Source organism: Mizuhopecten yessoensis, unplaced genomic scaffold, assembly GCF_002113885.1.
Source record: "Mizuhopecten yessoensis strain PY_sf001 unplaced genomic scaffold, ASM211388v2 scaffold1379, whole genome shotgun sequence".
Classification (NCBI taxonomy): domain Eukaryota; kingdom Metazoa; phylum Mollusca; class Bivalvia; order Pectinida; family Pectinidae; genus Mizuhopecten; species Mizuhopecten yessoensis.
Window position 1 is genome coordinate 1,138,116 of NW_018404017.1, and position 17,854 is coordinate 1,155,969.

The 17,854-nt window shown below is 37.2% G+C and overlaps 1 protein-coding gene across 2 annotated transcripts in view; it reads left to right on the plus strand.

Moving 5' to 3' along the window:
• Positions 1 to 17,530, plus strand: part of LOC110460795 (solute carrier family 2, facilitated glucose transporter member 1-like) — a 59,412-nt gene extending 41,882 nt beyond the window's left edge. For both annotated transcript variants that reach the window (XM_021513959.1, XM_021513952.1), the window contains exons 2-11: positions 2,201 to 2,308; positions 3,045 to 3,361; positions 3,867 to 3,991; positions 4,874 to 5,014; positions 7,845 to 7,982; positions 9,141 to 9,328; positions 10,087 to 10,317; positions 12,963 to 13,038; positions 14,911 to 15,038; positions 15,548 to 17,530. In XM_021513959.1, coding sequence (XP_021369634.1) covers positions 2,213 to 2,308; positions 3,045 to 3,361; positions 3,867 to 3,991; positions 4,874 to 5,014; positions 7,845 to 7,982; positions 9,141 to 9,328; positions 10,087 to 10,317; positions 12,963 to 13,038; positions 14,911 to 15,038; positions 15,548 to 15,745 — 1,638 coding nt within the window. In that variant the 5' untranslated portion in view covers positions 2,201 to 2,212 and the 3' untranslated portion in view covers positions 15,746 to 17,530. The remainder of the gene's footprint in view (positions 1 to 2,200; positions 2,309 to 3,044; positions 3,362 to 3,866; positions 3,992 to 4,873; positions 5,015 to 7,844; positions 7,983 to 9,140; positions 9,329 to 10,086; positions 10,318 to 12,962; positions 13,039 to 14,910; positions 15,039 to 15,547) is intronic.
• The last annotated feature ends 324 nt before the right edge of the window (positions 17,531 to 17,854 follow it).

Genomic DNA, 17,854 nt, shown 5'->3' on the forward strand with positions numbered 1-17,854 from the left:
AGATATATATTATATGAGTTCAACAGATTTCTTTTAAAACGGGGGAATATGTACGTCAACTTACAATGGTTTAGACATGTTTGAAAGTTGACGATATAGTGACTGTAAGTAAACTGACATGTGTACAACTGTATACATGTGTAAATAAAAATACTTGGACTGATAAAGAAAGCATGAGGAAATGTCAATGAGAATTATCTATTACTGACGTCACTTCATAACATGGGTGGGTTTACTTTGACCAATCAGAGTGTTCCACGCTTTACACACCCCAATTCAACCCGGAATATACTTGTGTGACGTGGAGAAAATTCTATTGAAGACACATGTTACACGGCTACAAGTTTTTCTATTGTACTGGAAGTACACATGTTGACATATTGATTTGATAGTGCTTGCTGTCCCTTAATGTTCGTTGAACAAATATCATAGATGAACTTGAAGCTATTGATCCAAAGCCTCAAAGCTTAGATATTTGTCTGTCTTTGTATTCGGCATATGATTTTCATTGACTGGGCATTCCAACTGACCACTGAGCTTTGTTCATTCTATCACCGTGTGATCATGGCATTCCAACGTGTGGTTTGTCCACTGATGCAGAAATCAAGACCGATATTAACAACATGAAAATATCATAATATGTATATACCTTGTTGATAATTTTTTAATTTTGAATCCCCTCAACACAAATCGATTTTACCTGTAGTTAACTCACTCACCCCTACATGTCTAAACTGGATCTGGCCACTCATTGATTTGGTAAGGTTCAAATGTGACTTTAAGGGGTGAATGATAAATATGAAAAGACAATAAACTCAAGCATAATTATACTTTACAATAAACAAATAGACATGTTTTGAAGATGTGCCGTCTTCTGTATTTCACAGGCAATTGTGAGTTATTATCCAAACCTAAAAACAGTTTGATTAAGTTTTTCAGAAATGTTTTTCGCCTTTGGTAAAGGTTTGGCTGCTACAGGAATTATCAGCACATGAGATCATACTCGTGAAAAGTCCAGAAAAAAACATTTCCTGTTGTACCTGAAGTTTCAATTTTATGGGAGCTTTATTTCATTGAATGTGTTAATTTGCAAAATATACAAAAACTAATTCACATAATTTTAATTTTCTTCAGCAAATAAACAGTTTAAGCAAATATATTTTGAAAATATTTTCTTACGTTGAAATGACACAAACAACCTATTTTAAAAGAAGAATGAAAAGGACAGGTAAAAAGTTCAGACTTTCAAAGCAAACATTAAACTCGGGCTGATCATGTCTCAGATAGTGGCTAAGACTGGATTGTCAACCTGTCAGATGTTCATGTGAAAAAGAGTTTTAAAATTGGAGAACCACAGCAGCGAAACAAGATGACTAAAAAACGATTTTATTATTCTGAACACAAAAACTTTCCCCAATGATAAATGTGATCTGAAGATTGGAGGATTTACCTAGATTCTCATTTCTCAGTGTGTCATTCAGATGAAGGGAGATTTGATCAATATGCCTTTCCTTAATGACAAAAATATCGGGGCATGTAAAGGGTAATGCTATTTATAGAATAAAAAAGTGAAGGTAGATAGAGTCACAAACATTAAGTTCAGACTAAATTCAATAACACGTACTTAAATGTCTTTTAAAAACAATTTGTTAAGAATCGTGACAATCTAGCTATTTGAGATAATTGTATTACTGTAAGTTCTCTAATGAATTCTTTATAAATATTTTATTGGTTACAATTGATCTAGACTGAGGCATTATGGGGCCTTCTAAGGGGAGAATAGATTTTTTCTATAATTTCCATATTAAATTGGCACTCCAGAGCTTCTTTTGTGTGTGAAAAATACAAGTTTACTGTCCTCCTCCTCCCCTCCTCCTCCTCCTCCTCCTCCTCCCCTCCTCCTCCTCTTCCTCTCATACATTTCATAGAAAATTAACTTAGAAATAATATATATGTGTAAATGGTATATCAATACATGTATATCGCTGTGTCGATACAAATCTGGCATCTTGTACCTTGCTATGTATGTCAATCACTGGTATCGTCATTTCCTCAATTTGAATTTTGGAACTGTTACTGCATGTACATAAGTATATGTCTATGTAGAACTATCAGAAAGAGAATGATGTAGAAAACAACACAGCTATAAATCTATTGATAGACCTTATATTGACATTTTTTTCTTTCTTTTTTTTTACAGCAAGAACCAAAGATGACCCCGTGTCTACTCATGAGTATATTTTTCACTGTATTTGGAAACAGTTTTTTATATGGCTACAACATAGGAGATGTCAACAATCCTGCACCAGTAAGTATTGCCTACTCTTTTTGATCAGTAGGTTGTCTTGGTTACCAAGTTAATAGTCTTGAAATCTTACAAGTTAGTCTTGGTAACCAGTGGGTATTCTTGAAATCTTCAAAGTTAGTCTTGGTAACTAGTGGATAGTCTTTAAATCTAGTAAGTTAGTCTTGGTAACCGGTTGGTAGTCTTGAAATCTAGTAAATTTAGTCTTGGTAACCAGAGGGTAGTCTTGAAATCTAGTATGTTGGTCTTGGTAACCAGAGGATAGTCTTGCAATTTAGAAAGTTAGTCTTGGTAACCAGTGGGTAGTCTTGAAATCTAGTAAGTTAGTCTTGGTAATTATAACCAGTGGATAGTCTTGAAATCTAGTTAGTTAGTCTTGGTAACCATTAGTACTTCAAGAATACCTTGAATGAGTTTAAGGATGTCAAAAGGAAGGTCACCCCGTCAACACTACTCCAGAAACTTTATTTGTTAAAATATTTTGAGTCAGACATTATTCAAAAGTTTTAGAATAATTCAAATGGGTTTGTATTTCAGGAATCAAAAGTTTAGCTCACAATTACTGTTTATGTGATTTTGGCAAAAAATGACACTCATTTACTAGATAGCTGGGGATTTTGTACAGATATTTCCTAGTAAAATCAAATCTTGTATTTTAACGATTGTACAAGGCTCTTATATGATTTATAGTATTTTGCAGATTATACCTAATTTTTACATCAATTACTTTATTTTTCAGGTTATACGAGAGTTTTACGCTAGGATTCTATTAGTAAGAAAAGGCTACTTTCCTCTATCGGAGCTCTCTCCCAATGAATCAGCAGTATTTTTAGCCAACCTTGCCACAGGACCAAGCTATAGTAATAGTACCGCTGGCAGCTCTATGCCATCCCTTGCCAATATGTCATTTGAACAAATTGAAATTGGTATCATTAAGAAAATGGTGGAAAACGAGCCTGTCATAGAAATTCTCTGGTCAGTAACTGTGGCTATCTTTGTTCTGTTCGGTATGATTGGAGCGTTTGTGTCGGGAAGTGTGGCAGATCACTTTGGAAGGTAAGAATGACATATCATTGTCATAAAAGTTCAGCGTGGCGGTAATATGAAATGGCCCCGGATCAATATGGTCACTTATTTGCTGACATTTTTATCATTCAATCATACATTTTGTGAAGATATAAGACAGTAATTGTTCTCGACAATCCTGCGTTCACTGCAACAATAATGCTTCATCATTTCATTGTTTTTGTTTTACCGGAATTTCTACAGCATGCCTTTATAAAATTAAATATCTGTAAACAGTGCTTAAGTGTAAAGGCCTTTGAGAAATAGTCTTCAGGTCAGGGTTTGTGGTATAAAAAACATACAGAATTATCATCTTAAAGTTCAACAAAATAAATGTTATCAATGCGTTTGTGTTCACCGTTCTTTGTCATTGATTAATAAGGTCTATTTAACCATCAATCTTAAAAGTAAAATAACAGGTTTCTGAGTATTGAAATCTTTGTGTATTTCACTGTAGTGGCATGTAACTGAAAATGTCTTTTTTATTGTGTTACAGGAAGAAGGGTATGTTGATGATAACCGTTTTGATGTTCCTGGCCGCTCTATTTGGAGGGATCCCCATTGTCACTGGGTCCTTTGAGATGCTTATTGTACACAGAGCTCTAGTAGGACTCCACTGTGGTAAGAAAACACCTAACATGGTTTAGGTATAAAAACTGAAGGTTTTTTTATCATCTGCATAAAGTCGTCACAGTGACTGTTTTTCATGATTAATACCAACGCACTGTTAATTGGTTATGAGTATTTAAATTACATTTGCAAATTGAAAATTATGATGTTAAAATGTCAACTGAACAGAGTGCAGGACATTTATTATTTAGTCTCGGGTCTGAGGGTGACAGAATTGAGTATGTACACAGAAGCTCACCATGTAACTTGATGCTTGAAATTTATTCCATCATCATGTGATTCACATGCAGAATCTTGACCCCAGTTGCTTGACCTCGTCCTTATTGAAGCAGTCTTTTAGACACTTTTTTATCAAAAGAGTGTAACAAGCTTCAGAGCCATGTCATCTGTAGCAGCTATTAGGGCAGGTTTTAACAACCATTGATGTTGTAATGACACTGCCAAAATCAGTTCTTATATAATTAATTATCCCTTTTGGTTTTGCAAAATTAACAAATGTATGGAACGTTGGTCAGTGAATAAAATAGCAAGTTAGTAGTAAAGTTTTTTTCTCCAATTCACTCAATCTAAAAGTTCTGTCATAATCAGCATTACCAAAAATAGTACAGTATATAGATTTGACCCCAGTGTTTGAATATTAAACAATAAAAGTGAAATGTTCAGACATTTGGCGAAGGGAAAATGGAGAATACCAGTAGAAACAGATTAAAGATACCTTAATTGTTGTAAGGACATAAAACCCTAAACAAACACAAAAACAGTAGTGTAGTAAATTAACATCATATCATTATATGTGTGCCTTTATATGTATTACTATCAAACCTGCCGAGATTCTAGGACAAATATTCATTAAGTAAGTTGAACATTTCTCAGGTATAAACGTCAGCTTGGCCGCTATGTACCTGGCCGAGATCTCCCCCCGAAGTATTCGTGGAGCAGTAGGTACCTGCCACCAGCTTTTTATCACCGTCGGTATCCTGTGGAGCAACCTCATGGGAGTATCCAAACTCTGTGGTAGGTAGGCTGTTGTCAGGGAGTATCTAAACTCTGTGTTACGTGGGCTGTTGTCAGGGAGTATCTAAACTCCGTGGTACGTGGGCTGTTGTCAGGGAGTATCTTAACTCTGTTGTCAGGGAGTATCTAAACTCTGTGGTACCTGGGCTGTTGTCAGGGAGTATCTAAACTCTGCGGTACGTGGGCTGTTGTCAGGGAGTATCTAAACACTGTGGTATGTAGGCTGTTGCCAGGGAGTATCTAAACTCTGTGGTACGTGGGTTGTTGTCAGGGAGTATCTAAACTCTGTGGTACATGGGCTGTTGTCAGGGAGTATCTTAACTCTGTTGTCAGGGAGTATCTAAACTCTGTGGTACTGTGGCTGTTGTCAGGGAGTATCTAAACTCTGTGTTACGTGGGCTGTTGTCAGGGAGTATCTAAACACTGTGGTATGCAGGCTGTTGTCAAGGATTATCTAAACTCTGTGGTACGTAGGCTGTTGTGAGGGAGTATCTAAACTCTGTGCTCCGTTGGCTGTTGTCAGGGAGTATCTAAACTCTGTGGAACATAGGCTGTTGTCAGGGGGTATCTAAACTCTGTGGTACGTGGGCTGTTGTGAGGGAGTATCTAAACTCTGTGGTACGTGGGCTGTTTTCAGGGAGTATCTAAACTCTGTGGTACGTAGGATGTTGTCAGGGAGTATCTAAACTCTGTGGTATGTAGGGTCAGGGAGTATCTAAACTCTGTGGTACGTGGACTGTTGTCAGGGAGTATCTAAACTCTGTGGTATGTAGGGTCAGGGAGTATCTAAACTCTGTGGTACGTGGTCTGTTGTCAGGGAGTATCTAAACTCTGTGGTACGGGGGCTGTTGTCAGGGAGTATCTAAACTCCGTGGTACGTGGGCTGTTGTCAGGGAGTATCTAAACACTGTGGTATGTAGGCTGTTGTCAAGGATTATCTAACCTCTGTGGTACGTAGGCTGTTGTCAAGGAGTATCTGAACTCTGTGGTACGTGGGCTGTTGTCAGGGAGCATCTAAACTCTGTGGTACGTGGGCTGTTGTCTGGGAGTATCTAAACTCTGTGGTACGTGGGCTGTTGTGAGGGAGTATCTAAACTCTGTGCTCCGTTGGCTGTTGTCAGGGAGTATCTAAACACTGTGGTATGTAGGCTGTTGTCAGGGATTATCTAAACTCTGTGGTACGTAGGCTGGTGTCAAGGAGTATCTAAACTCTGTGGTACGTGGGCTGTTGCCAGGGAGTATCTAAACTCTGTGGTACGTAGGCTCTTGTCAGGGAGTATCTAAACTCTGTGGTACGCAGGCTGTTGTCAAGGAGTATCTAAACTCTGTGGTTCGTGGGCTGTTGTCAGGGAGTATCTAAACTCCGTGGTACGTGGGCTGTTGTCAGGGAGTATCTTAACTCTGTTGTCAGGGAGTATCTAAACTCTGTGGTAAGTGGGCTGTTGTCAGGGAGTATCTATACTCTGTGGTACGTAGGCTGTTGTCAGGGAGTTTCTAAACTCTGTGGTACGTGGGCTGTTGTCACGGAGTATCTAAACTCTGTGGTACGTAGGCTGTTGTGAGGGAGTATCTAAACTCTGTGCTCCGTTGGCTGTTGTCAGGGAGTATCTAAACTCTGTGTGGCCGCTATGTACCTGGCCGAGATCTCCCCCCGAAGTATTCGTGGAGCAGTAGGGACCTGCCACCAGCTTTTTATCACCGTCGGTATCCTGTGGAGCAACCTCATGGGAGTATCCAAACTCTGTGGTAGGTAGGCTGTTGTCAGGGAGGATCTAAACTCTGTGGTACATAGGCTGTTGTCAGGGAGTATCTAAACTCTGTGCTACGTGGGCTGTTGTCAGGGAGTATCTAAACGCTGTGGTACGTAGGCTGTTGTCAGGGAGTATGTAAACTCTGTGGTACCTGGGCTGTTGTCAGGGAGTATCTAAACTCTGTGGTACGCGGGCTGTTGTCAGGGAGTATCTAAACTCTGTGGTACATGGGCTGTTGTCAGGGAGTATCTAAACTCTGTTGTACGTGGGCTGTTGTCAGGGAGTATCTAAACTCTGTGGTACATAGGCTGTTGTCAGGGAGTATCTAAACTCTGTGGTATGTAGGCTGTTGTCAGGGAGTATCTAAACTCTGTGGTACGTAGGTTGTTGTCAGGGAGTATTTAACTCTGTGGTACATAGGCTGTTGTCAGGGAGTATCTAAACTCTGTGGTACATGGGCTGTTGTCAGGGAGTATCTTAACTCTGTTGTCAGGGAGTATCTAAACTCTGTGGTTCGTAGGCTGTTGTCAGGGAGTATCTAAACTCTGTGGTACTTTGGCTGTTGTCAGGGAGTATCTAAACTCTGTGGTACTTTGGCTGTTATCAGGAATTAACAAATCTATTACAGTGTGTTTTCATGTTTCAAAATTTTGAGGTACTGTATGGGAACATCATATACTGTGAATTCATGTATTTATGTGGGCGATTTATTTTTTGTGGATTTCTTCGATACTTTCATTCAATAAAAATTTGTGAATATGTAACACAACATGATGTAAACAGTGAAACTGCTGAAAAAGCTCAATCATTGACTTGATTTCTGATAGGTACACATACTTACTGGAGATTAACATGAGTACTGTTCTGACAAGTGCTTTACCAGTTAAACATTTGGTATAGGCCTACCTGTTATCATGCTATGAAATGTACCTCTTCATAAGAAATATGTTTGCATTGAAAAACGTTTTAAGAAAACTTTTTCTGTGAATTCTTTTCAACATAAAGTTATGGTATTTTGAAAAAATAAATCTATAACAAACGGTAACATGATAGTGATCGTCCAGTACATTGTTTGTTAGGTACTGCCGAACTATGGCCAATCGTGTTTGTCTTCAATGCGATTCCCGCGGCTATCTGTCTTATCGGACTGCCCTTCTGTCCGGAGAGTCCTCGCTTCATGTTGATCAAGCAGGGAAAAGAGCAAGAAGCCAGAGATGGTGAGTATTTGATTTTTACGATGTCTTCCATCCATATTGTTTTGTCACATGAATAAATGTTGGAGGCTGATTGGTTCACTCAACACCCACTGTGAGTTGATAGTAATCAGACCAGTCCTGGCAGTGTTGTGTAGAACAATTACCACAAGTATGAAGAAATGATGCGTCTACTTAAATTTAGTTCGTTTATGCAGGAAGTCAAACAAAGTCACTATTGTCTTGCCTCGTATGGAGAAACTATTGTCTTGCCCCGTATGGAGAAACTATTGTCCCACCCCGTATGGAGAAACTATTGTCTTGCCCTGTATGGCCATATTGCTCATTTAGCTTTAATCAGTGGTTCTGAAATTACCTAGGTCAAAATATGAAAACTAAACGACTTAAGTGTTCCCAACCAGACATATGTACAATGCAGTAGAAAGGAAAAAAGTACCTTTGAAACACTTTCAAATTTACAACTTCCGGACACACAAGATGAATTACACTAAAACTAGTATTTCATATTATCTGTGCTAGTGTAACAGGTGAAAGAGAAATGCAATGGCCAGACCAAGAATTGAACCAGGACCTTCCAAACTCTAGATGGATGCTCTACCTATAGAGCTATTGAGCTATCTGTTCGCAATGATCGCCCCAGTCCAGTTCCGCTATACTGGAATAAAGTCTAGCTACAAAGTTATCATCAACATTAGGTTCTGATCATCCACAACTCTCTTGTCAAGTAAAATCACTTCCAGAAATATAAAGTAAGCAAGCACCTATAGGAAACATTTTTAAATGCCATCTATTCGCTCCTTTAACTTTAGGATACGTTCTGAGCTCAATTTGACTAGGTGGACCCTGGATTCTCACTAAGAAGAACACTGACTAGTTACTAGTTGCAGCTGTAGCCCTGAGGAAGCTTCAAGGCTACTCTGATGTTTTTAATGTTTGTTTTACACAGCCCTGAGGAAGCTTCGAAGCTAACCTGATGTTTTTAAATGTTTGTTTTACACAGCCCTGTGGAAGCTTCGAGGCTTCTCTGATGTTTTTAAATGTTTGTTTTACATAGCCCCGAGGAAGCTTCGAGGCTACTCTGATGTTTTTAATGTTTGTTTTACGCAGCCCCGAGGAAGCTTCGAGTTTACTCTGATGTTATTAAATGTTTGTTTTAAACAGCCCTGAGGAAGCTTCGAGGCTACTCTGATGTTGAGGAGGAGATTGATGAGATGAAGGTGGAGGCTCGTAAGAGTCAGAGTGTCGAGAGCTTCTCTATCAAAAGACTGCTGACCACACCAGACCTGAGGGTGCCAGTCATTATGGCCTGTGTGCTCCAGATCTCCCAGCAATGGTCAGGTATCAATGCTGTAAGTACAAATATCTACAGTATATGTATTTAACAGAGGTCATTATTATTATACACTTTTTAACAGACACCAGTCTCACACTCTGAGTGTTTTCCAGTGGTTTAGATGTTAAATATTTATATTCGAACTAGTCCCCAGCTGATACACTGCAACCAGCTTTTTAGTTTAGGCATTAACACATCTAATACCAGAATCCCCTGTAACAAAATATCAATACTGTATACAGCCAAAGTTTGGTCACAGTTCAACATTCACCTTTCTGTCTCTCCGTAATGGTGACACTATTTCAGGGAATATTAGTACACAATCTACACTAGATAGTGCGTACATGTGAATGGCAAAATTAACACTAGGTGAACATGGATTTTATCAGCAAACAGTGAATATTTGAAGTTTCACGGTATGCAGTACTAGTAGTGGCATCTAGTTATAGTTTTACGGTTATCATACTTTATTCAGCATCCTATTATGTTCATTTGTTTTTACGATTTTGAAAATTGTCATGAATATCTTATTCATGTTGAAACAAAAACTGCACTGCAGACAACTATTTTACCGATGTCTGATGGTGAACATGGGCCAAATCTAACATTGATGTGTCAGACAAAAAGGATCCCGACTCGAAAAAGCAAGCAATCGGCAAATGTGACATTTCCTTTGCAGAGGTGTTAGATAGAATCTTTCCATATGAGGCCTGTGTAATACTAGATAAGATGTTCTTGCAGTCAACATAAAAATGTGATTGTCTCCCTTGACAGGTAATGTCCTTCTCCAGCTTCATGTACAAGAATGCCGGGGTACCCGCCAACGTGGTGGAGTGGGTAGTATGTGGCACATCCACCATCAACGTGCTCACCACCATTATTGCCGTACCGCTGATGGAGAAGCTGGGGCGACGCCCACTAATGATCTACCCCATGATGGGGATGGCTGTATCTTTCATCATCCTCACCATCTTCCACAATCTCCAGTATGATGATAGCCTTTCAGTAAGTTGTAGGCAGCTCAAAATATTGTGACCAGTTTTTGATATAATTTATTATCTGTCACCGTGAACTCATTACTGTATCAACTTCAATTCTCCATGGATTTTAAAAGAAGCACAGAGTAGTGGTCTATAACGCCTTGAACAACAATACGTTTAAGCAGGTGACCTGAAGTTGATGGTCACTAATTTCATAATAAAAAATAATTGTCAGCTTTATTAATTTCATATTTCAATGGATTGCCATTACACTCTTTGTGTTGATTAACGCCAGCAAGTTTCCAGGTTCTATGTGTTGTCAGACTCACTAGTACAATATGTTTTAATCTTTGTCATGGCCGATCAGACGAAGGCTGCACAGTGACACTTATCATAATGAATTTGTTATCTGCAGTACAGTTTAAACATCAATGTAACAGTTCCATGATATATTTGTAGGTTTAAAACATCAATATTTACATTTGCATGGCATTGTCACTATATAGCCTCTATGAAAGCTGTGTCGTTGATGGGACTTTAATTACCATGCATCACGAGACACAATTCTTAGCGTATTAATACAACACTGACCGGAACTACAATATCTAATATAAATAAACATGACGGCTGCTGAAACATCGCTGGGCATTGTGAGATTTGACGTTGTCATTGTAAATTTATGTGCAAAATAAAATACAAAATAAAAAACAATTTTATTACAACGAAACAAGACCAAGGTCTGCAATATCGTACAAAATGCACATCGGTTGAAATCACCAATGCCGGCAATGGAAACAATTTTAACGCTCATGCAATTTATCAGAAATATCGTCTGTTACACTGCACTGATCAACAGGGGTTTGTTACAAATCTCTGAAATACACATATTCTATAGACCTACTGACACATATGTTACAGACCTTCTGATATGAGTCACAGCACACATAAACATTTCAGACATTTGTAAAGAACCTGTGCTCCGTCGCAAGATCACTCACTTCAAACGCTATCAGTTTCACGTGTCTCGCATCCACGGTTCCTCAGTTTCTGTCGACATGTCAAATAACGAGGCCGTTATATAATCTACCGACTGTTGTCAGGTTCCCATACAATCGACAAATAAATTCACGCCTGGATTCTTCACAAAATGAGCAAAGAGAAAAGTTTGAATTAACTTCCAAAAATAACTCCCTTGTGGAGGGCAAGGTCGGATTTGCGGTGTTCACTGTATTTGTCCATGCGTGAAATTTGTTCCGGGGAAAAATCGAAACAATTTCAAATCAAACTTTCAGCTCAGAGTTCTATTGATAAACTTAAATCACCCTATAGACATATCATGTGCAATTGTATTGATACTGAATTGTGGAATATAATTGAAGTGTTTGTTAAAATTTCAAAGTACTGCTTTGTTTGGCAAACACGCGACAATACGCTGTTCAAACTATTGAACGAAATTGTGTGGACTGTCGATAAGGCGGGCATTTTTAATTCTAAATATAAATTCTAAGTTAAAAAAGAACATAAGAGGCAGAGAAAACGTAAATATAAGTATTGAACTGTTTTTGTATGGTATTTATGATCTATTTGAATGACACAGCTTTGCAAGCAGACAAATCATCATGCGCTAGCACGCATTATGTTGTTTGCTTGTAAGCTGTGTCATTCAAATAGATCATAAATACCATACAAAAACAGTTCAATGCTTAAATGTAACAGTTCTATGTTATATATGTAAGTTTAAACATCAATGTAACAGTTCCATGTTATATTTGTAAGTTTAAACATCAATGTAACTGTGCCATGTTATATTTGTAAGTTTAAACATCAATGTAACTGTGCCATGTTATATTTGTAGGTTTAAACATCAATGTAATTGTGCCACGTTATATTTGTAGGTTTAAACCTCAATGTAACAGTTCCATGTTATATTTGTAGGTTTAAACATCAATGTAACTGTGCTATGTTATATTTGTAGGTTTAAACATCAATGCAACTGGGCTATGTTATATTTGTAGGTTTAAACATCAATGCAACTGGGCTATGTTATATTTGTAGGTTTAAACATCAATGTAACTGTGACATGTTATATTTGTAGGTTTAAACATCAATGTAATTGTGCCACGTTACATTTGTAGGTTTAAACCTCAATGTAACAGTTCCATCTTATATTTGTAGGTTTAAACATCAATGTAACAGTTCCATGTTATATTTGTAAGTTTAAACATCAATGTAACAGTTCCATGTTATATTTGTAAGGTTAAACATCAATGTAACTGTGCCATGTTATATTTGTAGGTTTAAACATCAATAGTTTAAACATCAATGTAACTGTGCCATGTTATATTTGTAGGTTTAAACATCAATGTAACTGTGTCATGTTATATTTGTAGGTTTAAACATCAATGTAACTGTGACATGTTATATTTGTAGGTTTAAACATCAATGTAACTGTGCTATGTTATATTTGTAGCTTTAAACATCAATGTAACTGTGCTATGTTATATTTGTAGGTTTAAACATCAATGCAACTGTGCTATGTTATATTTGTAGGTTTAAACATCAATGTAACGGTTCCATGTTATATTTGTAGGTTTAAACATCAATGTAATTGTGCCATGTTATTTTTGTAGGTTTAAACATTAATGTGACTGTGCCATGTTATTTTTGTAGGAGAACCATCAAACATTCGCCTATGTGGGGATCGCTGCCATGCACACCTATGTCATAGGTTTTGCTCTTGGTTTGGGTAAGTGTTATAGTTCAACAATACATCAAACTAGTGGTACAATGGCCTGGGGTAATATTGACCTCTTCATCAGAAGGATAATCATAGCCTCAATACCCATAGAATAATGGCAATCTTGATATCAATGGAATAGCAGTGACCTTGATAGCAATGGAATAGCAGTGACCTTGATATCAATGGTATAGCGATGACCTTGATAGCAATTGAATAGCGGTAGCCTGGATAGCAATGGAATAGTGGTGACCTTACCAGCAATTGAATAGTGGTGACCTTATTACCAGCAATTGAATAGTGGTGACCTTATTACCAGCAATTGAATAGTGGTGACCTTGACAGCAATTGAATAGTGGTGACCTTATTACCAGCAATTGAATGGTGGTGACCTTATTACCAGCAATTGACTAGTGGTGACCTTGACAGCAATTGAATAGTGGTGACCTTATTACCAGCAATTGAATAGTGGTGACCTTGACAGCAATTGAATAGTGGTGACCTTGATAGCATTGAATAGTGATAACCTTGATAGCAATGACATAGCGGTGACCTTGATATTGGCGGTAAAGTGATAACCTTGATAGCAATGAAATAGCGGTGACCTTGATATTGGCGGTAAAGTGATAACCTTGATAGCAATGGTATAGCAATAACCCTGATAGCATTGAAATTATGGTGACATTGACAAAAATGATAGCAATCGAACAGTAGTGACCTTGATAGCAATGGTATAGCAGTGACCTTGATAGCAATGGTATAGCAGTGACCTTGATAGCAATATATAGATCTATGGGGCTGAGGAGTGGGGCAGAAAGGGGGCAATTTGGCTATATTGCTTTAAGCGACTTCTTTTCTGGAACTAAAAGATGGATATCAACCTTATTTGACTGGAAGCATCCCTAGGTGGTGGAGATTCAAAATTGTACAAATGGTTGGGCTGACCACCCAGGGGCTGAGGGCAGGGCCAAAAGGGGGCAATTTGGCTATATTGCTATAAACGACTTCTTCTATATAACTATGCCATGGATATCGATCATATTTGGTCGGAAGCATTCATGGGAGGCTGGGATTCAAAATTGTACAAATGGTGGGGCTGACCCCCCCAGGCTAAGTGGCGAGGCCAAAATAGTGTATTACTTGGAAATGGTTGAGATCCCCACCATATAACTGTATATACAATTGCTGAGTATAAAGAGAAGAATGTACATTTGCTTCCAGGATGGCTCTAGGGTCTGGCCCCACCCTTGGAGACATAGTCCCTGGGCCATAACTTTAAAACGGTTGAGATCCCCACCCCAAAACTATATATACAAATGCTAGGCATAAAGAGACGAATGCAGTCATGATATTAGAATAGATCCTGGGGTCTGACCTTAGGGACCTAGTTTCTTAGCATAGCTTGGAAACAGTTGAGATCCCCACCCTATAACCATATATTCAATTGCTGAGTAAAAAGAGATGAATGCACATATGCTTCCAGGATGGCCTTGGGGACTGCCCCACCCTTGGAGACTTAACCCCTGGGTCATAACTTTGAAACGGTTGAGATCCCCCCCCCAAAACTATATATACAAATGCTGGGCAAAAAGAGACAAATGCAGTCATGATATTAGAATTGATCCTGGGGTCTGGCCACAACCCTAGGGACCTAGTTTCTGAGTCACAGCTTGGAAACAGTTGAGATCCCCTCTGGGCCTCTTGTTTCCACACATTTTGCATATCTCACAAAGCTACTGAGTGTTTAGCCACGGTATGGCCATGTCGCTGGTACCGTGAAAATACTGGGAGATGATAATTCCAGATATTAAACTGAACTAAAATTGATAAAGATATAGCTGAAACAGATTGTATGAGATTTGTTATACTTCTGTTTTATAGGTCCTATCCCATTTCTCATTGTGAGTGAGATCTTCCGACAGGAGCCCCGTGCTGCGGCTATGAGTATATCTCTGGCTTTTAACTGGGTGTGCAACTTCACGCTGATGTTGGTGTTTAGGTTCATGCAGGTAAGTCTATCATAAATGTTGTAACGTGTTATTTATAATTTCTTTTGTGGTTTGAAGCTCTTTAGATTGTTTCATTGTACAAACCTTTTTTGGATACCCCATATAAAATACTAGTCTTATATAAATTAAATTTGGTGTATAAGTTTTTTCGATAAAAACTATAAATGGTTTTGCATCATACTTCAATTTGTCAATGGTCGTGGAAAATCTGGTGAAAAATTAGATTGAAATACATGTACTGGTAATGACGTATTGTCTTTTCACATATACCATGAAGTGTGAACTCAGTAACAAATACGCATTTTGAAGACGATACTTCAGAACAAAAAACTAAAATATGTTGTGTATGTTTTCTAGTGTTTAAAGCGTGATTTCTGGACTACTGTAGTCAATATCCATGAATTAATTTCATTCATTATATAGGGTTTGTGCAGATCATGAAAAGTTTGTCAATAAAATTGTTAATCCACTCTGTCCTAACACTGTGGTATCTATGTCATTTTTAACAGGACACCATGAAAGGATACGTTTACCTGCCTTTCATCGTCGTTCTTGTCCTTGCTATCACCTTCATCATCATCATGGTGCCAGAAACAAAGAACAAGACATTTGACGAGATATCAGTACAGATCGGTTTGGGTCGTGGTAAAAAGGGATTAGCTTATGAGCAGGACGAAGGGCAAGAGCTCAACAGCATGAAGACCTAAGGATTATAATAGGGCATTATAAGACACATCAAAAACGTTTATAAAAAAGAGTGGCTAAGTCATAGTGCTTATATATGCTATACCAATTTAGCCATATTCCATTTGATAGGGTTTGAAAATTTTTGTAAGTGTTTTTTTTTCCAAATTTTTCAAAAAAATGGAATTAAATGATATTTGAAACCAGATCAGCAAAGAAGTGCTACTGAAGATCCAATCAATATAAAAGAGAGGAAAATATGTTGACAAATTAATACTAAATCCACTAATTGGAACTTTGTTGGTCTATATTTTGGTCCAGTTAACAGGAATTTGACTAAAAAGATGTTGATCACCTGTATCTACCAATGTTTTGTTTTTTGGTTGAAATTGTTTATGTTCATCAGGCGATAAAGCTGTTTTATGACCACCTAGGGCTTGTACCTCAATTTCACTTCACTGTATTGAGGTGCCATTGTATGTGAAAATATTGTTATTGGAGAAAAATAATATCTTAACAAATATATGAAGACTTGATGCCGGAAGGATAATTGGAATTTAATAGCCTGTAATGATGGGTTTTAAGATTATTTTCATATGAAAAGTGCTATTTGCAAAAAGTAAGGAAATGGCTTATTGGTATAAAATCAGAGAATAGTTGCTCGTAGGATTTGAAATGAATCTCACTAGTGCTGCAATAGTTGTATGACAAAGTGATTTAACCCATTCACCCCTGAAGACACATTTGAACTCTTCCAATTCAAATGTTGGAAAAGTTTATTATGACATTTCAGGGATGAATAAATAAAAAAAGTCAGTTGATGTGGAGGGAAACCTTGATAATTTAATTATGTCATTAAGGATGAAAAAAATATAATTAAAAAGAAAGGAAAAATTGGTTATGTTTGTGCATAAAAATGTGTAGAACAAAATAATGTTACATGCATGTATAAGGTGTATTCAACATATTGTTAATGTAATATCACAATAGTCTTTAGATAATTGTATTACCATAATGTATTGTTGCTTTTGTCCTGTAAATTGGATATCCTGGGGAGAAATAGTTTATCAAACTCCTGTAGAAATGTGGATGCTTCGTTGTTTTACATACATAGTAGATTTACTATGCCACTATATATACATAGTAGATTTACTAGGCCACTACATACATAGTAGATTTACTAGGCCACTACATACATAGTAGATTTACTATGCCACCACAGTTAGAAATGGGGTTTTTTGTTCTTAGAAATTCTTTAAAAAGTAATTATGAAATCCTATAATGCCAACATGGAGAGGGGGGCGGATGATGTTAGTGGAGTTGGGTGAGGGTTACGGGGTGAGACTATTACAGAAATTAATAGATATGAAAGTGGAGGGGGAAGGGTGTTCACAGTTTTACAACGATCGGTGTCAAAATAAGATGTTCTCAACACATTGCAAGTACTTTGAACAATACATCCTTTAGCAGGAGTTTCTTGAAATTTTCAGAAATTCAGAAATACTTCAAATTGAAATTACCATGTCTCCAAGATGACGTCAGCAATTTGGTTTTTGAGGACATTAATTGTTTTATTGAGTATCTTAAACAGCTATTTTTTTTATATGCTCTTTAGCTTGTTATATTTTGTCAAGCCACTTATTAACAGCAATGAGTACCGGTAAGTTGATTTAAATAAGACATCAACATTTGAAGTCTCGAAGGAAATAAATTAACTCAGGATTATTTTATGTGCTATTTAATTATTAATTTCTAGTCAAAAAGTTATTTTTGATATATTTATATATTGATGTACACTTTGTTTTTAATTTTTTGGCTTTTTTAAGAAAAGGACACAAAAAAATAACATTTATTTTTCGACATATATTTTGTTGTTATTAATGATATAATTGATGTATATAATGTATATTTGCTTTAAAATCAATGTAAGTGTCAATACACAACACTGCACACATATATATATATATATATATATCTAAAATATATGGCCAGTGGTTTTAGAAAATTCTCAGAAAAATAATTATTCATTATTCCATATAACACACGGAGATTACACAAATGAATTGTTGTCGAAACATTTGTTCTTAGAAGAAATGTAGCATGTTCTGTGGGAGAACTGAGGACAAACTCCC